At 42.1% G+C, this 23,362-nt stretch overlaps 1 protein-coding gene across 3 annotated transcripts in view; it reads left to right on the top strand.

The window, feature by feature from the left end:
- Positions 1 to 18,446, top strand: part of AGXT2 (alanine--glyoxylate aminotransferase 2) — a 44,609-nt gene extending 26,163 nt beyond the window's left edge. For 2 of the 3 annotated variants that reach the window (XM_008062673.1, XM_008062672.1), the window contains 5 exons: positions 3,685 to 3,817; positions 4,813 to 4,904; positions 7,357 to 7,506; positions 14,771 to 14,869; positions 18,304 to 18,446. In XM_008062673.1, the coding sequence (XP_008060864.1) occupies positions 3,685 to 3,817; positions 4,813 to 4,904; positions 7,357 to 7,506; positions 14,771 to 14,869; positions 18,304 to 18,411 (582 nt within the window). In that variant the 3' untranslated portion in view covers positions 18,412 to 18,446. The remainder of the gene's footprint in view (positions 1 to 3,684; positions 3,818 to 4,812; positions 4,905 to 7,356; positions 7,507 to 14,770; positions 14,870 to 18,303) is intronic. The other variant, XM_021714806.1, reaches the window with a different exon arrangement.
- Positions 18,447 to 23,362: the final 4,916 nt, after the last annotated feature.

Below are 23,362 nucleotides of genomic sequence, written 5' to 3'. Positions count from 1 at the left end.
AGAAACTTCTTCAAACCTTCTCTGTATCCCAGGCCGAAAGCAGCCAGTGTGTGAATTCCAAAGTATGGCTATAAATTGATGAAGCTTTTGCTACTTGCTTGGTTGGTTTGTTAGCAGATGTGTCGACCAGTTTAACAAGCACAACAGAACATAAATACTCAAATTTATGTCTATCAAATAAGTTGCTAGCAGGCATAGGTGATGCTACCATTACTCAATGTATTTTTTAAAGTTATTTTCTAGGAGCAACTGACAAACCACATAGGAAATTTAATCTCCTAACCAAATTTTTATCTTAATTGCTACCAAAATAATATTAACCAATTTGGTAGCATACACTTTTCTGGCAAAACTTGCCTGGAAATGATATTTTTAAAGTAATAATAGGCCGGGTGCAGTGGCTTAAGCCTATAATCCCAGCACTTTGGAAGACCAAGGGGATTGCCTGAGCTCACAGGTTCGAGAACAACCTGGGCAACGAGACCTCATCTCTACAATAAATCAAAAAATTAGCCAGGCATGATAGAGCATGCCTATAGTTCCAGCAACTTGGCAGGCTGAAGCAAAGGATTGATTGAGCCTAGCAGGTCGACACCGGGGTGGCCGTGAGAGTGCCACTGCACTCCAGCCTGGGTGATGGAGTGAGATTCCAACTCAAATAATAATAATAATAACAATAATCTAGCTTTTAAATTAGAAGAAGGCCAGTGTTGCAAATACTGCATTAGGAAATAGTTCTCAAACAACTGTAGAAGAGCTTGAGTAAAAGCAGCATTGTTGCAATAAACACACAGTACTCCCAAAAGGACTACCTTGGAGGGAATAAAATTCACCAGCTGTGTGAGCCATAGCCTGTATGCTTTTTAAAAGGGATCAATTTCATTATAATTATACCTCATATGAGAGTGCATCGGAAAAAGTAATCCTTTGTCTGTGGAGATCAGAAGGCCAGAGCATGGTGACTAGGTCTATAGAAGTCATCCTGGCTCACTGCTGGATAACCTTTCATAATTGTACTCACAGGTGGAAAGACCCACCAAGGAAAGGTGGAGAACCTGTAAGTATGTTTCATAACTTTTCAATTCTGCCATCTTTGCCTAAACAGTTTTTCTCAACTAAAAATTCCCTGCAACTTCCCTCTTGGGCTTCCTTCTTGGCAGAAATTTTGCATATGTAGCCACATCCCTGTTATGCCCAGTTACGCTAGATGCCCCTGGCATACTGCACACAGCTTGGTCAGCTTCCTCCTGGCCTGCCCATCCTCCCTTCCCCAACCTGCAGGTAAACAGATCAAAGTCCTTGCAAAAGAAAGTTAATACATGAAAAAAAGAAGAGAAGTCTATCCAACCAGTTTAAAATTAGTTACATCAGTAAAGAAGATAAACTTTGACCTCTGAATCAGCACATAGTGAAGCTGCCACAATTGGGCTAATTAGAGGGAAAGTAGGCTGAATTCAAGGAAAATATGAATTTCAGAATGTTCTAAGATAGGCAGTTTTATGACTTTCGAAAATGTAATTGGAAACTGTCTAATATAAGGTAACCTTAAGAAGGACCATTCTGATGACTAGGTAAAGATAAGAATAACTGGAACATTCTGAGCTCTTACTACGTATCAGGCATTATTTATAATGCTTTGCATGTTAATGGTTAATACTCACAAACAATTCTATAAGAATTCCCATGTTATTATCCCCATTTTACAGATAAGAGAATTTAAGTCCAAGATGGTTAAGTCACCATCAAGGTCATGCAGTTAGTAGAGAGAGATCCAAGACACTAACTCAGGCTTCCAAAATCACACAACTGGCCACTGTACCCACCTGCCCCTCAAAAATGATGAGTTCTGGAAAGGCAAAACATGGTAAGAAAAGAGGTAGCAAAGGATGGAAAACCTGAGTGTAAGGGGCCAGTTCCCAGTTCTATCATCAAGTGATCTTACACAAGTCATCTTAATTAATGATCGTTGGCATTCTTTTCTTCAAAATGAGGAATTTTGAATCAAAGACAGAAAAATGGCAAACCCTGAGTCCATATTGGGCAGCTGGTCTGGCATAGACTAATTTTGAATTTGAAATGGACTGCTTTTAGGTAGGGCATGCACACCCACTGTCCCCAGCCCTGCTGACTGTCATGACCCAGTCTACTTCTCTCTCTAACATATGTTCCTCCTCCCCAAAGACAGTTGAGTTTATGAACCTTAAACTGATCCATCTCTGTCCTATTGTAAGAGTCTACAAAACTGATATTTCCTACATAACTAAACATGATTCATTGTCCTACATAATTCCATGCATGGTCTAAACAATCTGACTTTTCACCACTTATACCATTTATTCATGGCACATAGATGAAGTGAAAAAAGAAGACGAATGAATTTTCCATGAGCTCTTCCTCCATTATCTCATTTGGGCAAATCAATTAGCTTGCACAGAGGTCCATAACTGAGAAGTAGGAGACCCAGGATTCCAGCCCAGACTGCTTGACTCCCATGTCTAAGCTCTTCTATATTTTTCACTGTTGTCTAATTTTAACCTCTGGAATCTACGTTTGTTGCAGCAGTCAAGGGAGAGTAGGGAAAATTAGAAGGAAATCTGAGAAGGAAGTGTTCTTTTAAGTGTATTTTAGAATCACCTTCAAGTACCCACATCCCTACTCCTGACCTGTATTGTGTTATGCATGGACAGAGACAGAGAGGCTGAGAGCCAGAAAGATATCAAGAAGCCTTCACCAGAAAGGCTCTGGCAGAAATGTGCATGAGGATGTTTGTGTGACTTTCTTTAGTTAGGCCACTCCTTCATTCTACAAACACTTTATATCAGGCACTTTGCTAGGTGTTATGGACAGAGAGAGGAATAAGACGCCATCCCTGCCATCAGACACGTCTGGGGTGATAACAGGTCACAGTGAAAGCTTCTGATGGAGCATGCCCACAGTGCCTTGGGAAGGAACCACACTATAGCTCAGGAATATCTTCCTAGACCAAGTGACAAAGCTCCTAAAGGACAGAAGAAATTAGTGAGATGAAGAAGCAGGAAGAGAGTCTTCTAGAGTGTGGGAACAGCATGTACAAAAATACTGATGCCAACTTCAGTACAAATCACAATTCCTAGATTAGAGACATTCAACCCTGCGTTAACGGGCTCAGCTGCAACCTCCTTGCAATACAATCCTCAGGAAGGGGAGGACCTTCCTGGGAAGAAGATGACCATTCATGTGGGCTGGAGCAAGTGCTTCAGTTCCACTTGACTGACAGTAATTCCTGTTTCTCCAGCCTGGGGCAAACCCAGCTTCACTCTTCTACCCCGCTGCCTTCCACACAGGAGATGCTTATTAAGGATTTTTAATCATCATAATTCCTTTCACATGCATTTTTTTATATGACCCTCACAAAGCTCTGGGACATATTACTAGTATTACTACTTGACAGATGAGTTACAGAGATTCAGAGGACTTAAGAAACATATCCAGAATTGCACAAAACTAGGAAATTACTTTTGATACCTAAAAGTTCAGTCACAGATCAAATGCCTTGTCCATGATACAAAAACAATAGTGATGACTCATGATGACCCTATTGAGGAAAAGGAAGAGGAAAAGGGAAAGGAGGAAAGGGAAGAGAACCCAGAGAAAAAACAGTGCTTCCTGAAAGGGTTCTAGTGATTTTTAATTTGTTTTCATCAGGTGCAGACAGGATTTGGAAGACTGGGCTCTCACTTCTGGGGCTTCCAAACCCACGATGTCCTGCCTGACATTGTCACCATGGCTAAAGGAATTGGAAATGGCTTTCCCATGGCAGCAGTTGTAACCAGTCCAGGTAGGACCTATGGGAAGTTTGTGTTTGCTTCTGGGTCTCCTGCGTGGGCTATGGTATAAAACACGTGTGTTGGAACTTGTGTGGGTAGAGACAGTGGTGAGAACCACATGATGCATTTCCCAAGCAAATGAAAGAGAGAAACACTTCTGTCTGCCAGATTGTGGAACAGATGAAAGAAAGCCAGCCCTCTCTGATTTTGCTGTAGGGAAGACTAATTTTCCCATCCCTGTAATGAAATGCTGGGTTTTACCACACTAGGGAGATATAGGAAAGGGGGAAGAGGGAGATGAGAGGAGGGAGAATGAAGAGAGAAGGGGAAAGAGGGAGGGGTGAAGGAGAGGGGTGGGAGAGGAGTGCTCTGGTGTCTCTTCCTCTTCTTCTAAGGACATCAGTCCTTTTGAACCAGGGTCCCACCCTTATGACCTCATTTAATTTTAATTACATGCTTAAAGCCACTGACTCCAAATACAGTTACATTCTAGGTTAGGGCTTCAACATATAATTTTTTTTTTTTTTTTTTTGAGTAGGAGTCACCCAAGTTGGAGTGCAGTGGCACACTCCCGGCCATCACAGTCTTGACCCGCAGGGCTCAGGTGATCCTTCTGCCTCAGCCTTCCAAATAGCTGGAACTACAGGCATGCACCACCCCGCCCAGCTAATTTTTTGATTTAACACCTAGCTAATTTTTTGGCTTATCGTAGAGATGAGGTCTGTTGCCCGGGCTGATCTTGAACCTGTGGGCTCAGGCAATCGTCTCGCCTTTGCCTTCCAAAGTACTGGGATTAAAGGCATGAGCCACTGCGCCTGGCCCAGCTTCCACATATACATTTTAAGAAGATACAATTCAGTCCATAACATCCACTATCAGATGAGTGAAGAACAAATCGGATATGATACAGTTTATAACATGAAAGTAAATGTGATCCAAATGATGTCATGAGAGATTCCGGACAGGGATGTGTCCCTCCTGACCCACCTTTATTTTCTCCCTGTAGAGATCGCCAAGTCTTTGGCTAAATGCCTGCTGCACTTCAACACCTTTGGAGGGAACCCCGTGGCCTGTGCCATTGGATCTGCTGTGCTTGCGGTTTGTTCCAGCAGTCTCAGTTAACATCTCTCATTTCACAATTGACTATTTCAAAACCACACAGGCATTATCAGAGCTATCGCATTGCATTATTAAAGTGGAGAGTTAATTATGGTTCACTAACTTAAGTTAGATTCCCAGTTATTACTATGCCTTCCCCCTTTTTTTTAAGCTCAACTTTGATTGCTTGAAGTGATAAACCTGGCCAGGTGTGGTGGCTCACATCTGTAATTCCCTCACTTTGGGAGGCCAAGGTGGGAGGATTGCTCAAGGCCAGGAGTTTGAGACTAGCCTGGACAGTACAGCAAGATGCTGTTTCTACAAAAAAAAAAAAAAAACCAATTAAAAAAAAATAATATATAATAAACCTCACATATTGAGAAATAGAAGAATTCCCTAGCTAGCTGGTAGCACTGAAATGTCTTTGCTATCTGGGTAGTTTTTCAGGTAGTTAACTACTATCCTTGTTTTTAGTTTAATTTTGGCTTTGTCTTGTATCTTTTTTTCTTCCTTTTGTTGTAGTATTATAAATTCAATGACTAAGGAGAAACAGTTCTATGTGATTACAACAAGGTAACTCAGCTGTTGTGAATATTGATTTAGCCTGAAATCTCATCTGTTGGAAAAGATTTTTGGCCGGGATCAGTGGTTCAGCCTGTAATCCCAGCACTTTGGGAGGCCAAGGCGAATGGATTGTCTGAGCTCGCAGGTTCGAGACCAGACTAAGCAACTTGGCGAGACCTTGTCTCTACAATAAATCAAAAATTAACCAAGTGTGGTAGCGAGTGCCTGTAGTTCCGGCTACTTGAAAGGCTAAAGCAGAAGTATCGCTGGAGCTCAGCATGTCATTCCTGGGGTGGCCGTGAGGGTGCCACTGCCCTCCAGCCTGGGTAACAGAGTGAGACGCCAATTCAAAAAAAAAAAAAAGATTTTAAAATATTCTTGCTAATATGCATAATAGCATTTGCTTAAATAAGCATAACATATTTCTGAAGGAAAGTCCAAGAAATTAATGCTAGTAGTTGTTGGTGGGGAGGAAAACTTGGCAACTGGGGACCAGGAAGCAAAAAAAGTCATTCTGCTGCATATACTTTTATACTTGCTGATTTTTGAACCACTTTGATTTACCTGTTTAAAAAAAATGATTTGAAAGTATTTTAAAATATAAAGAAACAAATTCTTCCCTTGCTAAATAGTTTTGTTTTGTTTTGTTTTTGTTTTTGTTTTTGAGTTGGAGTCTCACTCTGTCACTCTGTCACCCAGACTGGAGTGCAGTGGCTGCTCCTGGCCACCACAGCCTCGACCTGCTGGGCTCCGGCGATCCTTCCCCCTCAGCCTTCCGAGTAGCTGGAAATACAGGCAGACGCTACCACGCCTGGCTAATTTTTTTTGATTTACTGTAGAGATGAGGTCTCGCCAAGTTGCCCAGGCAGGCCTCGAACCCACGGGCTCAGGCAATCCACTCATCTCAGCCTCCCAAGACACGGGATTACAGACTGAGCCATCGAGCCCAGCTTAAATAGTTATTTTCAAATATGATTAAGTCATGAAATGAGAAAGTTTGAGGGAATGTATCATTTCATTTTGTAGGCATTGTCAACTTTTTTTTTTTTTAATGCTGTATCACCTCAACCAATTTAGAAGGTAGAGAAAGTTTAGCTGAACAGATAGAGCCTGAAAACATTAAGGTTTGCCTGGAGTCATGCAATTATTGTCAGTTAAATATAAATGTAGTGTCTTTCACTTGTGTTGTCAAGAACCACAGTCATCTGCTGTGAATAGAACTTACATGAAAATGTTTTCATAGCCTCCAGTGCCCTGCTCTGGGCTCAGCTAAAGAGGCAGACTTGGGCTATGAAAGCCTTTGCCTGGCTGAGGGCTACTGGACAAAGGTTACCATCCTTTAGTAGGGGAAGCACCTGTACTATTTCTCTCCCCAGAGCATTTATGTTATTCACTACTGTACCCCAGTTCTCAGCAAAACCTGGCAATAATGAACGATTACAAAATCTATGTTAGCTGCATTGAGACATGTGTTTTCTTCTTTCCTAAATTCTTATCCACCCCTGAAGGTAAAAGAGTTGAATGGGGAAACATTCCCTCTACTAAGACTTTTCTTCTCCTTACAACAAATCTTTATGAAATCCATGGTGTGGCCATACTAGACCTTGCCCTGGGTTTGGTTTGGCTAAGTTACTATAAAGAAGGTCTAATACAATTACTTAGCCACACTTCTCAGTCAATCTTAGAAGTTTTTTCCCTTTGTTTTATCTTATTTTATTTTAAAGATGTGGGATACAAGTCAAGATTAGGTACATAAATGGTCTATGTGCAGGTGAAGTTTGGTCCTCATTTCCCCTGGTTTAGGATAGGGTTCCCTTAGTGGGGTGGGGGGCACATAATGTCTTAGAACTTTTACCATGTAAGATCATTTGAAGCGTTCTCTCAACAGGTGATTAAAGAAGAAAACCTACAGGAAAACAGTCAAGAAGTTGGTACTTACATGTTACTGAAGTTTGCTAAGCTGCGGGATGAGTTTGAAATTGTTGGAGACATCCGAGGCAAGGGTCTCATGATAGGCATCGAGATGGTGCAGGATAAGGTAGGTTCTGATCTGCTCTCTCTGCAGGCCAGCAGGGGTTAAAGGGGGAAGCATCCGCTGAAAGCTTACTTTAGTCACTCTTAGAAAGAGAGCACACATCGACCATACTAATCAGCAAAACTCATCAGAGTTTAGTAGAGTGTTGAGCATGAACAAAATGCTGGCAGTTCGTTGAGAATGTTAGAGGGCTGAGGGAGAGTATTTGGAAAAGGAAACCAATATTATTCTCGCCACACTAGGCAAAGAGCATGGGCAATGATTGAATACTTAGAAATATGGAGAAGGGAAGAAATTATTTGGGAAGGGGCAGGTGGAAGTAAGAAGGAAGAACCAAAAGGAAGTTGCAAAGGTTTGGGATGTTAAAGATATATTGGGGAGAGAGAGAGAGAGAGAGAGAGAGAGAGAGAGAGAGAGAGATTGCTTGTAGATGTATTTCAATCTCCCAAGTAACCACGAAGGAATGTTGCCCACTGAGACCTCAAGCTCATCATGACAACAATTGAACTTCACACCTTAACATCCCAAACCAGATGTCCCTCTCAAGATCACTGTTTCTGTTTCTCACCCTTTACCGTTCTCCCAATTTTCCACTTCAATAATACAAAATGGTCTGCAACACCTCCTCCTCCCTAATTTTTAACATCAAGTCCTATTGATCCACCCCTTCTCTGCCGTGTCTCTCAAATCCTTCTCTTTGTCTCTACTGCTCTCAAATCCTTCCGTTTGTCTCTGCTTCCATGTCAGTAAGAAATTGTACTTTTCCATGATAAAAACAAAGCCTAAGGACAACAATGGTAAGAAAATCTTGGAGTGGGAATAGCCAGACTCACCTCATAGCCCTAACTGTTTTCCACAGTGATTCAGTTTCCCCCGAGTGATTCCTTGCTCTTTGGTCTTACTACCATCCTACTTGAGAAGGATTGATGCTCAGTTCTTTTAATATTCAGACCAGACATGGATACAAGACTCCTCCATTAAAAATACATGACAAAGCCAGTTCAAAACTGGGATGCTTAAATAAGATTTGAGACCAGGCACAGTGGCTCATGTCTATATTCCCAGCACTTTGGAAGACCAAGGCAGGAGGAACATTTGAGGCCACAAGTTCAAGACCAGCCTGAGCAACATAGTGAGACCCCATCTTTACAAAAAATAAGAAACAATTAGCTGAGTGTTATTAGGCACACCTGTAATCCAGCTTCTTGGGAGGCTGAGGTAGGAGGGTTGCTTGAACCAGGAGTTCAAGGCTGCAGTAAGCTATGATTGTACCACTGCACTCTAGCCTAGGCAACAGAGAAAGACTTTGTCTCAAAAAAAAAAAATGAGGTTCAGCATGGTGGCTCACATCTGTAATCCCAGCACTATGGGAGGCTAAGGTGAAAGAATTGCCTAAACCCAGGTGTTCAAGACCAGCCTGGGCAATAAAGTGAGACCTCATCTCTACAACAATTTAAAAAATATTAGCTGGGCATTGGCCTGTGCCCATAGTCCCAGCTACTTGGAAGGCTGAGGTGGAAGGATTGCCTGAGCCCAGCAGGTAGAAGCTGCAATAGCCATGATCATGCCACTGTACTCTAGCCTGAAAGACAGAGTGAGACTCCTACTCAAAAAAAAAAAAAAATTGAAGACCAAGGGAAGGAATGGCAATAAGAAAATAAAAAATAATATGAGACCAGGGCCTCTAGCTCACAAGTCATAACAAGCTTATCTTAACAACCCTTAACTTGGGTTGTTAAAAGGTCCAGAAGAGTCCATCCTAGCCCCTACCCAAGGAGCTCCCTCAAAGGCATCTGTACTTCTCAGTCTTCAGAAAGGAATGGCAATGAGACAGGAGGAGTTCCTCCCTTTCCCTCTATTCCAAACACAACTTCTGCATGCTCAAAGTCACGTGAACAAAGATATTCATCAAAACTTTGTTATAGTAAAACACTGAAATCCTCCCAGATGGCCAATAATACAGACCAAACTAAATTATGGTATATCCCTAATACAATGGCATGGATATATACAAGGGGGACCCCAAAATGCAATTTATTTATTTTAAAAGTGTGCATTTATTCTTACATGTTTTACCTTCAAAGTACTCTCGGTTTGATGCAGTACACCTATAGAGACGCTTTTTCCATTGCTCAGAGCAGTTTTTTAACTCGTTGATTTTGATGCCTTTTAGTGCTTCTGTCGCTTTCTGTTTCACCTCTTTGACATTGGCAAAACATTTCACTTTGAGAACTTTTTCCATGCAGGGAAACAAAAAACGTCCCTTAGGGTGAGATAGGGTGAATAGGGAGGGTGTGGCAACGGGAATCACGCCGTTTTTGCTCAACAACTGCTGAACATTCAGTGCAGTGTATACAAGTGCATCATAAATCACCCATCATGAAATGGGCAAATACATTTAAAGAACAGGTCAGGTGTGGTGGCTCAAGCCTGTAATCCCAGCACTTTGGGAGTCTGAGGCGAGAGGATTGCCTGAGCCCACAGGTTCAAAACCAGCCTGGGCAAAATGGTGAGAGCTTGTCTCTACAATAAAAAAAAAAAAAATTAGCTGGGCATGGTAGCACATGCCTGTAGTTCTGGCTACTTGGAAGGCTGAGATGGAAGGATCGCCAAAGCCCAGCAGGTCAATGCTGGGGTGGCCGTGAGCATGCCACTGCACTCTAGCCTGGCAATGGAGTGAGACTTCCAACTCAGAAAAAAAAAAAGAATCTCAAAATAAAAATTAAAAAAATTCACTGAAGCCCAGTGCAACCCCTCACAGCAATGTTAGCTGGTACAATGATGCTGATACTTACCTAGTGGAGGAAGCCTGCACTACAAGGGGCCCACCCTCCAAAACATAATTCCAGTTTGTTTTGGGTCCCCCCTCATACTTGACATGAAAAGATGTGCAAACTATATTGCAGAAGAAATAAAACAGGTTTGTTAGTCCATTTGCATTGGTATAAAGGAATACCTAAGACTAGATAATTTAGAAAGGAAGAGTTTTATTTGGCTCCCAGCCCTGCAGGTTGTACAAGAAGCATGACACCAGCATCTGCATCTAGTGAGGACCTTGGGCTGCTTCCTCTCATGATGGAAGGAGAAGGGAAGCTGATGTGTGCAGATATCACATGGCAAGAGAGGGAAGAGAAAATAGAAAGAGAGAAAGCAAGAGAGAGAGGTGGGAGGTGCCACACGCCTTTTAACAACCAACTCTGGAGGGAACTAACAAAGTAAGAATTCATTATGGGGCGAACCATGCCAAGCTATTCATGTGGGATTCCCCCATGACCCAAACACTTCCCATTCAACCACACCTCCAGCACTGCAGATCAAATTTCTGCATGAGGTCTGGAGGGTCAAATATCCAAACGATAGCAAGGTTACATAATAGTACCTGTAGAAGGAGCTCTTTTTCTTTTCATTTTGCCATTTGTTAGTTGTAAGCACAGACTTTCAGGCAGACCACTCATATTTAAATTCCAGCTCCTCTGTCCCCTAATTCTCCTCACTATCCCCTCAATGCCATTCACTCTTGTACATTCAAATGCCACCCAAGCTTTTCCTCAAGCAGTCTCCTCTCTGTCTCTGCTTATGGAAATCCTAGTCTTTTTCAAGATCACCTCCCCTAAAACTTGTCTTTGCTTCTCTCCCATCTGGAGCCTCTACTCTTCAGAAAATTCCTCTAGTCCTCACTGTCCGAAGAGCTTTGTTGAAAAGTTGTCTTTATCTTAGTCCATTCAGGCTGCTATAACAAAGTTCCATAGACTGGATATCTTACAAATAACAGAAATATATTTCTCACAATTCTGAAGACTGGGAAGTCTAAGATCAAAGTGCAGGCAGATTTGGTGTCTGATAAGGGCCCACTTTCTGGTTCACACATAGCACCTTCTTGCTGTGTCCTCACATGGTGGAAAGGGTGAAGGAACTTTCTGGGACTTCTTTATAAGACCACTAATCCCATTCACAAGGGCTTCACTCTCATGACCTCATTACTTCCCAAAGGCCCTATCTCCAAATACCATCACACTGGAGATTAGGCTTCAACATGTGAACTCTGAGGAAGGCATTTGGTCTGTGGCATCCACCCTGTAGCTGTTGACCTAGTTTTTATGTATAAATATCTTATTTCCTCAATGAAGTTGAACACTTTAGGGGCCAGAAAACAGCCAGATGATAGGTGCTTTGTGTTTGTTAATTGATTTAGGCCCTTCCAACATGTCAGAACACATTCATGTAATTATAAGAGCCCAGAATTTTGCTATAATGTTGCCCAGCACAACCCAGGTTGAGTACTCATATATGCTGTTGGTGAAGAAGTACAGCCATTTGGACAGCAATTTGTATCTATCAAAAATTTTAATGTCGGCCGGGCTCTGTGGCTCAGCCTGTAATCCCAGCACTTTGGCAGGCCAAGGCAAGAGGATTGCCTGAGCCCACGCATTTGAAACCAACCCAGGCAACTTGGCAAGACCTCAGCTCTACAACAAATAAAAAATTAGCCAGGCATGGTAGCGCGTGCCTGTAGTTCCAGCTACTTGGAAGACTGAGGTGGAAGGATCATTGAAGCCCAACAAGTCGACACTGGGATGGCCTCAAAAAAAAAAAAATTTAATGTCTATATATTTTGACCTGGTAATTCCACTTTTAGAAATGTGTCCCAAATAAATGCAACAGTGTGTAAAAATATGTATGAATAGGGATATTTGCAGCATTATCTATAACCATGAAAAAGTGGAAACAGTCTAAATGCTTAACAATAAGAGATTGAACAAATTAATGCAATGGAATACTAAATAACCTTTAAAAAGACATGGTCCAAACATACCAACATGGAAAGATGTTCAAGATATGTCATAAATTATTAAAAGAAAATTGCAAGACTTTATAAAAAGACTTTATTTTATAAAGTCTTACATTTTAAATATACATATGGATGTATTTGCCTGCATAGAAAAAGTATCTGAGTCACACCAAATTGTCAGGAGGAGGGCCCTAAGAGTAGCATGGGGCAGGGGTAACTTTCTGTTTTTACTTTGTGCACTTATATATCATTTGAATTTTTTTCTATAACCAAGGATTAGTTTTATCATTTTAAAAATGCACATTCACCAAAAAAGCAAAAACCAAAAGCGATAAACATGAAGCTTCATTATACACCCAAGAAGTCTAATTATTAACATGCCCACTTTGTTATTAAGCAGTTGGGACACAGGCTTGGGCACAGAGCCCTCAGTGGGCTGCCCAGTAGCTTGACCTTATTAGAGTTTCTGACCCTGCTTTTCCCTGAGGAAAGTGTGCAAGATGTTCAATTAGTCATAGCAGTGGAGGTCAGAGAGAGAAGAAATAACCAAGAGAGCCACGAGGCCCAGACCAAGGTTGGGATGAAGCCACACAAATTCTACCCATTCACAACTGCAGTGTTAGAGAAGACCCCCACCAACTCAAATTCCCTTCAGGAAATCTTTCTGGAGGGGCTAGCCTATCTCCCCCCTCACCTCTTGTCCCTCAAGTCATATGTAACTTCATTCTAGTTATCAGTTCAGTTTAGCCCTAAATTATTTGAGTCTTCCCTCTCCAGAGGAAGACTTCAGGGAAGGCACGTGGGGGCAATAGAAGTCCTAGTATTTCCCTACTCTAGGTCCTCCATGACCCAATAGTCTGAAAGTGTGAACATTATTTTTCTTATCTTAGAGTTTTTTTTGCTGTTTGTTTTTAAAGTCAGGATCTCACTCTGCCACCCAGGCTGGAATGCAGTGGCATGATCACTGCTCATTGCAGTCTAGACCTCCTGGGCTCAAGCAATCCTTCAGTCTCAGCCTCCTGAGTAGCTGGGACTACAGGTACACACCACCACGCCTGGCTAATGTTTTTATTTTTATTTTTTCTAGATCCAAAGTCTTGCTATATTGCCTAGGCTGGTCTTGAACTCCTGAGCTCAAGCAATCCTTCCTCCTTGGCTTCCCAAAGTGCTAGGATTACCAGTCATGAGCCACCATGTCCAGCCTCTTAGAGCTTTAAGATGGACAAAAATGCAAACATCCCTGGAAGGTCTTGTCGTATTCTGTCCTCAGACACTGACACCTTATAAGGAATGGAGGATTTGGGAAAAGAGTTAGGTCCAGGGTCAATGAAGAGAAGGAAATAGATGCCAAGGCCAAGACGGAGGGTGGGTAGGAAGCTCTGAGGACAGCAATGAAGCTGGGGTCACAGGAGGGAGCCCCCCTCTACCTCACTCAGGAGCTGACCCAAAGCAAGGATCATGTCTCATGCATCTACAACTGGAGAGCCAGGCCCAGTGCAGGGGCTCACTAAGGCTGGGTCATGGAAATAAAGGGGGAGACCAGCAGCAGGGATGGCACTTAGCACTCATTGGAGGAGACCTGGAGCAGTGCTCAGCCCAGATACTTGGGGAGTTTTGCAAACACAGATGCGTAAGCCCTGCCCCACATAGTCTAATTTGATTGGCATAGCATGAGGTCCAAAGGTCTTAGTTTGAAAGGCTTCCAGGTAATGCAAACAAGCAGTCAGACTTGAAATGACTAAGTTAGAAGGAGGTGTTTGTACTCATAGTCGGGGAAACAGGAGACACCCAGAAAGAATATAAGCCCCAGCCCAGTGTTGCCAAAGGGGTATTGGCATGTCTGATCCCACAGGTAGAGGACCCCTTTGTATGCCTGGTGATCTGACACAGTTGCTTGACTCCGGCAGAGCTAACCTCTCCTAACCCCGGAGGATGCAGTTCTGGGGAAGAAAGAGCAAATTCCACAAGCAAGGAAGATGAGGACAAACTGCCCCAACTCCGGCTGTCTAGCTGCACTGTTGTCCAGGGAAGGCTTGGGCTGCTTGTGCCCTTGTGCAACTTCTGAGCCATTTCCTGGACTTTGAAATGAGCTCCTTATAAGGGCAGAACAAAGTGAAGAGTTGAGGAGAGTTTCCACATAAATAAAACTGACTCCAAATTCAGCCATTAAGGAATCAGACTCCCAAGGCAGTCATTAGCAAAGCCAAGATTCACTGGCTATCCGCATGGAACTTCATTTTGCCTCTGGGAATTTGGACTAAATTGGGATAAAAATAAATATTTTTACTAGCACCCCCTAAAAATCTTCTTCAGTAATTAACAACTTTATTTAATTAGGGGAAGAGGGAGGCGAGGGAGGAAAGGAGGGAGGGAGAGAGAAAAGGGCATTGATGGTTTGTGAGGTTTTTCTTCTCTTGGAAATAATTCCTTTAACCATTCAAACACCAACTGGAAAACATTTTTAAAATATATTTGCAGATGAGCCGCCAGCCTCTTTCCCGTGAGGAAGTAAATCAAATCCATGAGGATTGCAAGAACATGGGGCTTTTAATTGGTAGAGGTGGAATTTTTTCTCAGGTAAGAGAACAGCTGGTCTTTACCTATCACTTTAGGCAAGCGTCTCCCTTATGTCCCAGTGCCCATGCCATGGCTCTTCTTCACGCCTGTGCTGGGGGATCCAGCCACACTCCCTCTAGGGATCACGCGCAGGGACGCTAAAAAATAAAAATAAAAATAAAAAAAGGCCGTGCAGCCCTTTGGCCACTAAGAGGCGCTATGGTAAAATGGTTCGGTTATCGTGGCTCTGTAGGGAAAAGGTATAGAGACATACACACAATGTAATATATAGCCCAACCAGTTTACCATACGGATGATAATGGAGTCATAGCAGTCATGAAATAATTTATCTTATGTATAATTAATTCTAACCCCTGTTCTAGCAATCCTATCCGTTCTTAGCTCAGCCCTGAGCTCTGACTTTGTGATCCTGCTAAGCCTCAGTGGCCCCTGTAGCAGAGAGCAATCCAACAGTGCTGGCAGGCCAGGGTGACCTTTTGGGAAGGAGGGGAACCACCTTGGCCATGCAGAGCTCAAAATCCGCCACTGCCTGTGTCCATCACCCTCGGACTGGGAGATTCAGAGACATACCCTTCCTACTCCTTTCCTGGAAAACCAAGCCCAGCCCCATCATGAGTACCTGGTCTTGCCCTGTGCTGGGGCAAGGAATGCTGCTGCAAGTAATGTGCCCCCTAATCCCTCACCAGCACAGGCTCCGAGGCAAAGATTTAAGAGTGAAGGTAGCTTCTGCTCCTCCCCTGGTTTGTTCTTGTGTTTTGTCATCTTTCTATCCCATGTTAAACATTCCTCATTCTTCCCTGGTTCCCTGCTTCGTTCCTGCCTCTGAACAATTTCAACAGATACTGAAATATCCACTTCTTGCCTCATACTTCTCAGAGAAAAATGAAGCTATCAAGAAAAATCTGTATAAAGGGGAATTTATTTATTTAAAAAGTATATTTATTCTTCCATGTTTAAACTTCAATCACCTTAAAGTACTCTCCATTTGAGGCATTAATGCATTACACCTATTGAGATGCCTTATCCATGGCTCCAAACCATTTTTGAGCTCATTAACTTTGATACCTTTTAGTGCTTCTGCAGGTTTTTGTTTCACCTCTTCCACATTGTTTCTCTTTGAGAACTTTTTTTCATGAGGGGGAAGGAAGTGGCTCAGGGTGAGATCAGATGACTAGGGAGGGTGGGGCATGGGACTCATGACATTTTTGGTCAAAAACTGCTGAATGTTCAGCATGGTATGTGCAGGTGCACTCATAAATCACCCATCATGAAATGAGCAAATGCGTGGAAAGAATCTCCAAAAACAATTCACTGAAGTTGAATGCTGCCTCTCACAACAACACTAGCTGGTACACTGATGCCAATGGGTTCCTAGAACACTTACCAAGTGGGGGAAGGAGCCTGCCCTCTAAAAAATAATTCCAGTTTTTGGAGGGCACCCCTTGTAAGTGGTGAGATGAGGAAATCTCCACAGCAGTCCAGCATCTAGATAAGAAGCTCAGTGAGGTGAGGATGGAAACCTGTGCAACTCCAACATTTAAAAGGCAAGACAAGAAAAAAGTTGTCCCGGTGCAGACAGAAGGGAGTGGACAGGTGTGAGGAGAATAAGAACGTATGGAGTCATGGAAGCAAGAGGATGAGCAGGTTCAAGAAGAGGAGGGTCCCAACTGTCAAGTGCAGCAGAGAAGGTCAGACAGGATGAAGGCTGTAGGATGCCCAGTAGATTTCTCACCTAGTAGGTCACTTGAGTAGAGTGGTATTAGAAGGTTGGCAGTGCAGAAACCAGACTGCCATGAGCTCAGATGTGATTAGGGGAAAGGCAAAGGGATCATTAACAGCCAATAAGCATCAGTCTTCTTAATGGTGTGGCTAAAAGCAGGAGGATAACATTTGCATGTAACCAGAGCGTACCAGGGGGAGTCAATGCCGATTTGTGTCCAGTGTGGTTTGGATTGGGTTAGGAAAGCTTTAGTCTGCTTGGTTATAGGAGGAGGGACAGTAGAAAACGCAAGAGAACACAGAGATGTGTCCTGGAGTGCAGGCAATGGGAGTATCCAGGTCAAGGGCACAGGTGGACAATTTGGAGTTGAACAGTAAAGAATCCTCATTCTGTAAGCCTTCAAGAAAGCATATAAAAATGAATGTGGGAGAAAACAAGTTTATTGAAGGATCTTGCCTGACAGCTTCAATTTTCCAAGAAGGATTAGACATGATTGTGTATACAATAGAGTGAGAGGCGTTGACAGAAATTGAGTAAGGAAACTGAGAAGAATGAGAAAGGAGACTGACAGAGAACAAGAAACATTTGAGGATCCAACAGAAGTTGGAGACCCTGGCCAGGCACAGTGACTCACGCCTATAATCCCAGCACTTTGGGAGGCCGAGGTGAGAGGATTGCCTGAGCCCATGGGTTCGAGACCAGCATAGGCAACTTGGTAAACCCTCATCTCTACAATAAATAAAAATTTTAAAAAATAAAAACAAAAAATTAGCCAGGCATGGTGGCACTTGCCTGTAGGTCCAGCTACTCGGAAGGCTGAGGCGGAAGGATCACCTGAGCCCAGCAGGTCAAGGCTGTGATGGCTGTGAGCGTGCCGCAGCTCTCCAGCCTGGGCGACAGAGTGAGACTTCAACTCAAAGAAAATTTAAAAAAAAGAAGTTGGAGACCCTGAATATCTGGTGCTGTCGGTCAGCCTAGCTGTGTGATTTTTCTCTAACACTTCTCAGTCACCTAGATGCAAGCAAAGCAGTTCAATGACAGCTCTGAAAAGAGCTAGGACTTGGCCAAGTGGGTGCTGTAGCAGAAGGATGGAAACGCAAGCAAAATGGGGGCAGGAGCCGGGTAGAGGGTACTTCAGTCTACTCTGTGCTCCAAACTGGATAGGAAAGAAAAGAAGAGATCTGAGGGTGGCGACAGACCTGAAGACAACAGAGGAATGACGAAACTGAAGTGTTCATGAAAAAACTAGATGCAGCAGGAATAGGAAATGGGGTTATTCCTGGTGAAAAGGAGGCTCATGGCACTGGCATGGGTGTGAATGAAGGAGAGCGAAGAGGAAGATTCTGGGAGTTGTGGCCATCAGGAAAGTGAGAAGTGGGTTTATCGGGCTGTACACATGGACACAGAAGTCACCTTTGGTGACGGCAGAAATGAAGTGTAGAGAGCGGCCTGACACCTAAGTGAAGGTGGCAAAAGGACCAGGAGGTAAACAGATGGCAAAAGGGAGAAGGGACAGAGCCAGATGGTGCAAGGATTTGTATGAGTCTAGAGGGTGAATGGTCTGGAGACAGCACGGGGGAGGGAGGAGGAGCCAATCCAATGAGAGGAATGTAAGAAATGCCATTTTAAAAGGTATTGGATCTTTAGTGCATTTTCCTCTAAGACATATTTGATTCTCTGATATTTCATTGTTCTTTTTCCCTTGTCTCCTCAGACATTCCGCATTGCACCCTCAATGTGCATCACTAAACCAGAAGTTGATTTTGCAGTGGATGTATTGCGTTCTGCCTTAACCCAACACCTGGAGAGAAGAGTTAAATAAAGTGTTTAGAAATAAAAAAATCATAAGCCTCAAGACCGTACCATTTGTGTTCAAAAGTGAATTTGAGGAATTTCAGAACCACAGGTATCTAGAGAAACACGTAGCTCTCCACAGTAGTTTAAAAGACATGGTTGACTGTTTACTAGCCATATTTGTTAACAGAGCCCCTATTACCATGAGAACTCCATCCTTCAGGGAAAGAATATCTATCCCTAGTTCAGAAAATAAATTCTAATTAATTTAGATTAGTCATGGTGATTTGACTCCCCTTTGCAGTGATTGGTTTATGCATGAATATGTGACACATTCTTGGCCAAGGAATCCTAAAGGAAAATGTTTTGGTAGAGGGGCCTTTAGGGAAAAGTTTCTTCACCTTTCAATCTTCAGCCCAGGAAGAGATGTCTCCTTTTTGTACTGAAAACATCATGTGTCATTGAGGGATTCCCAGAACCACATGAGCCATCTCATGGTCAAGCAGACAAATCCTATTTGCTGAGGTTGGAAGGGAGACAGAAGCTGAGTGCTTTGTGATGTCAATGAGCCTTGACTTAGCCGACTCTGGAGCCACCTACCTCTGGGTTTCTTGATATATAAAATAATAAACTCGCTGTATCGCATACATCTTTTTTATTGCAGTTTCCATCATTGTGGCCAAAAACATCCTGAGAAATGATACAGAAAATACTCCCAAGGAGACAGCTATCCCACTCTTCTTTAATCCCCTTGAAACATGTGTCACAGCCTCTTTTTCTCCTCCATCGCACCATGGTCAAAATTCTCATTACTCCTATTGCAAGAGTCTCTAAGAGTCAATTTTCCAAACTTTAGTCATTAAATACACATTTATAGATTTTTTTTCTCCATGGGTGTGCCCCGCTTGTCTTATAATTGACAATGTTTTCCTTAATTTGACTTCTTCACTTAGATTTATTTAATAGTAAACTTTCTATAATTATAATAAATGAGAAAACAGTACTATTTGTCACAAGGAGAGAGTAATCATAAAACCAATGTGAACACAAGGGAATGTAATCCAGTTCTAGCAAGATTCGACTGTTTGCAAATGTTCTCAGTCTGAAACCTGTCCCTTGTTCAAAAAGAATATTTGAGGGATGTTAAAAATATGCTGGCAAACTGAGAGTTTCTTCTAACCACAAACAGAATAGGGTCTGAAGAATTGAAGGGAAATAACTTTCTCAGCATATCATTTGATGTGTATAGAAAGCTGTGTCCTGGTTTGAAGCCACATCCTAATTGTCTACCCACCAAGATGTCTGTTCTACTAACACATCCTACATCTCACTGCCAGATTAGTTTCCATCAGCACATTGGCTTATATGTAACATTTCCTAACACAAAACCTTCCAGTAGCTCCCCACTGTACCCTGGACAAGGTCAAAAGGCATTTCTCAGAGAGACTATGGGTTTGATTCCAGGCCACCCCCAATAAAGTGAATATCAAAAAAAAAAAAAAACAAACTTTTAACAAAGAACTCAATGCCCTAGTATTCAGTATTCAAATAGAGAAAGCACTTGAGAAATGTTCTGTTTTGGCACAATGGAATGATCATTGGATTAAGTGTCAAATGACCTGAATTCTAAACACACTTCTTCTACTTGTTTGCTATAAATGAGTGTGGACAAATCTTTTAACCTCAGTTGGTTCTCAGGAGTATCAATAGTTGCCCTTCCTACCTCCTCGAGTGGTCTTAGGAATCAAGTGAGCCATGGATCTAAAAGTGTTTTGCAAACTAGTGACCTAGACAAATAGGTATTTCTTCCCTTCAAGCTTCCCTTTGAGCTATATTTATCTTCTTACCATTAATACAAAATCTTTCCCCAGAGCAGTTTTGTGCTCCATTCATATTTTCTTGCCTCCCATCCAAGTCCCAACAACTAGGATCTCATTTCTGCCTCTCAATCCTTGGAAACTGCCTTCCTAGGAGGCCACTGGTGGATTCTTTATGACCAAAACAATGATTTTTTTTAAAAATATTCTTTCTAAACACCTGCTACTTCTTGAATAATAACCTTCCTTAATCTTCTGCAGTGTGGTCCTTCTAGCTCCAAGGCTCTTTCCTGGCAACTCCTCAACTGCAAGATTCCATTCTGGGCTGTCACTTCTTCCATACTATACTCCCTATTGGCAAACTTATCCATGTCTGAAATTTCATCAATCTTGACTATGCTGATTACTTCTAAATATTTATCTTCATTCCCAACCTTTTTTTCTGAGCTCCAAAATTCTAGCCCTCTAGATACTGTCATGTGGATGTCACAAGAACACTTCAGGTTCAACAGACTCAATGCAAAACCTACTGAATATCTCTCCTCCAATGAATTCCTTCTTTTTTAATGGTACCCTTCTTATCTCAGATCATTTTTTCTCCAAGTTATCCTTTTGCCCTTCATATGACTAAGTCTCATAAATACTTTCTCCAACATAATTTTTTCACTATGGCCCATTTATCCGAAACTGTCTTAATTTGGGCTATTATCTCTCCTAAACTTTTTAAACTGCTTCCTAACTGGTATCCTGGACTGCTCATTCCATCTTCTACACTGATACCAAAGTCACTTACTTAAAAAATAAATATGACCTTGTCTCTTGTCTCTTGAAGCCTTTGGGGGCTCCCTATTACCCATGGAACAAAGTCCAAACTCCAACTATTAGGACATTCTAGAACTTTCACAATTTGTCTTCAAACCACCTTTTTAAGCTTTATTTCCACCATTCTTTCCATATCATACACATTGTTTCTATAGTTCACTCTGCCTGTGATGTTCTTTCTCTCTTCTTTGCCAGGGGAAATTATTGGGTCAGAGAGATTGAATGAGAAAGCCAACACTTATCATTTTTTCTTAAAACCCTTCAACTTAAAACATTCCTTTCCCTCTAAAGATAAAGGAAAATGGAACAACAGTGAAAATAAAATTTATGATAACCATTTAGGGATTTAGTAAAATATGAAGAGGAAACAAAAGTCAAATTTAAAACCAAGAACAACAAAAACCCACTTCATGCTAAGGCCAAGGTCCCTGCTAGTACTCAGACATCCTCTCCAGGAAGAAGAGTCAGAGGGATTTAGCAATCCAGATAAATTCATACAACATATCCCTTGTGGTTCCCTGAGTTTTACAGGATCTTGTGCATCCCTAATAGTATTTTCTGTTAGCTTCCCGCCTCCAGGGGACATCTTAGTGTCAAAGTCAGCAATAAAACTTCAAAAGGTAACCAAATCCTGGGTCTTATTTCTTGACTATGAAGGCTGCATAGCTCCACTCAAGTTCCTGCTGATCAAGATAAACTGCATCACTTTCCTGAAGAGCAGATGGGGATTGAAGACGGGAAGTCCTTAGAGGCATGAGAGAAGGAAGAGCAAAAAATGTGGCCTTAGAACACTGGCTTATGAGCATGATGAATTGCTCCTCCTTTCCATTTGGAGTCGTGGGCAGGGGTTTAGCACCCCATTTTTCTCCCTTCCATTTTCTGCTCTGCCCACAGGAGGTGGGATGTGAGCCAGCTTACATAAGGCAAGGAGTCTGCATTCTTGCCAAGCTCTTTTTTATTTCCCTTCTTGTTAAAACTGTCTAAAGTGAAGATAATGAACACTCAGCTCAAGTAAACTTTTTTCACACAAGGAACATATTGACAGTCAATCATGTGATTAGAATATAGCATTAAAATTTTGGCAACTGTTTAAAAACACTTGAAATATCAACCCGCTCAGGAGGGAATAATTTTTTTAAAAAGAACCAATTTTTGGTTATACCAGTAATAATACTTATTATTGTAAAATAAAATCTATAAATTAGTATATATATAGTAATTAGTAATATATATAGAAATAAACTACACTCTTATATATACTGTAAAACTCCAACTTGTATATCAGGATAGGTTTTAACTTTCAGTAATTCAAGCTAGTCTCAAAAAGTGTCTCTAAACTGTGGGTAGACTTAATTCTTCCACCTTTAAATCCCACTTAAATCTCATCTTTTCTGCAAGAAACAACAAAGGAATAACAAAAAGAATAACAATATTTGCCGCTTCCTCATCAGAGTATCAATACCAGAGCATTTTTAGTCATCATTCAGAAGCGGTGCTGAAGGCTGCTGGGCCCTACATCAGCTCTTGGTTAATTAAACCTGAAAGCTCACTTCCAACTGAGGACAGTTAGTAAAAATGGCACCACTTTGTACCATTAAAAATGGTAGTGGTAGAGTCTAACACCCCAAAAAATCTCGACTGAACTTAGCAAGAGTAAAGAAAAAAGGCTTCATTATATCAATCCTTTTTGGGTCAGTGAAGATAAAGTAGATAGACCTGGGTCTGACTGGTGGCAGATATAGATGTAGGGAGAGTTTGGCAGACCTAAAGGTTTTGTGAGATAAATCCATAGTGGAGAACAGCCATAGAAAAGATCTCAAGACCACAGTTTAATCAAGAACAGGGTTGGGAGGGTTGTTGTAGACAGAAGCTAGTGACAAAGTGAAATTTTAAAAAATATTTTTGAGTCAGAGTCTCACTCTGTCACTCAGGCTAGATTACAGTGGCACAATCACAGCTCACTGCAGCCTTAACCTCCTGAGCTCAGGTGATCTTCCTGCCTCAGCCTCTCAAGTAGCTTAGAACTACAGGTGTGCACAAACAAGTCGGCTAATTTTTTTCTTTTTCTTTTTTTTAGAGACAAGGTCTTTCTATCTTACCCAGGCTGTTCTTGAATCCTAGACTTAAGTGATCCTCCCACCTTGGCCTCCCAAAGTGCTTGGATTATAGGCATGAGCCACTGCACCCAGCCTGAACTTGTAATTAGAAGGGACACCATGAGCCAGGTTCAGTGGCTCAGTCTATAATCCTGCTGTTTGGGAGTCAGAGGTGAGTGGATTGCCAGAGCCCGCGGGTTCGAGACCCGCCTGGGCAACTTGGCGAGACCTCATCTCTACAATA

This window comes from Carlito syrichta, unplaced genomic scaffold (genome assembly GCF_000164805.1).
Source record: "Carlito syrichta isolate Samal-C Ts95f unplaced genomic scaffold, Tarsius_syrichta-2.0.1 Scaffold305792, whole genome shotgun sequence".
Classification (NCBI taxonomy): Eukaryota; Metazoa; Chordata; class Mammalia; order Primates; family Tarsiidae; genus Carlito; species Carlito syrichta.
This window is presented reverse-complemented; position numbering and strand designations above follow the sequence as displayed.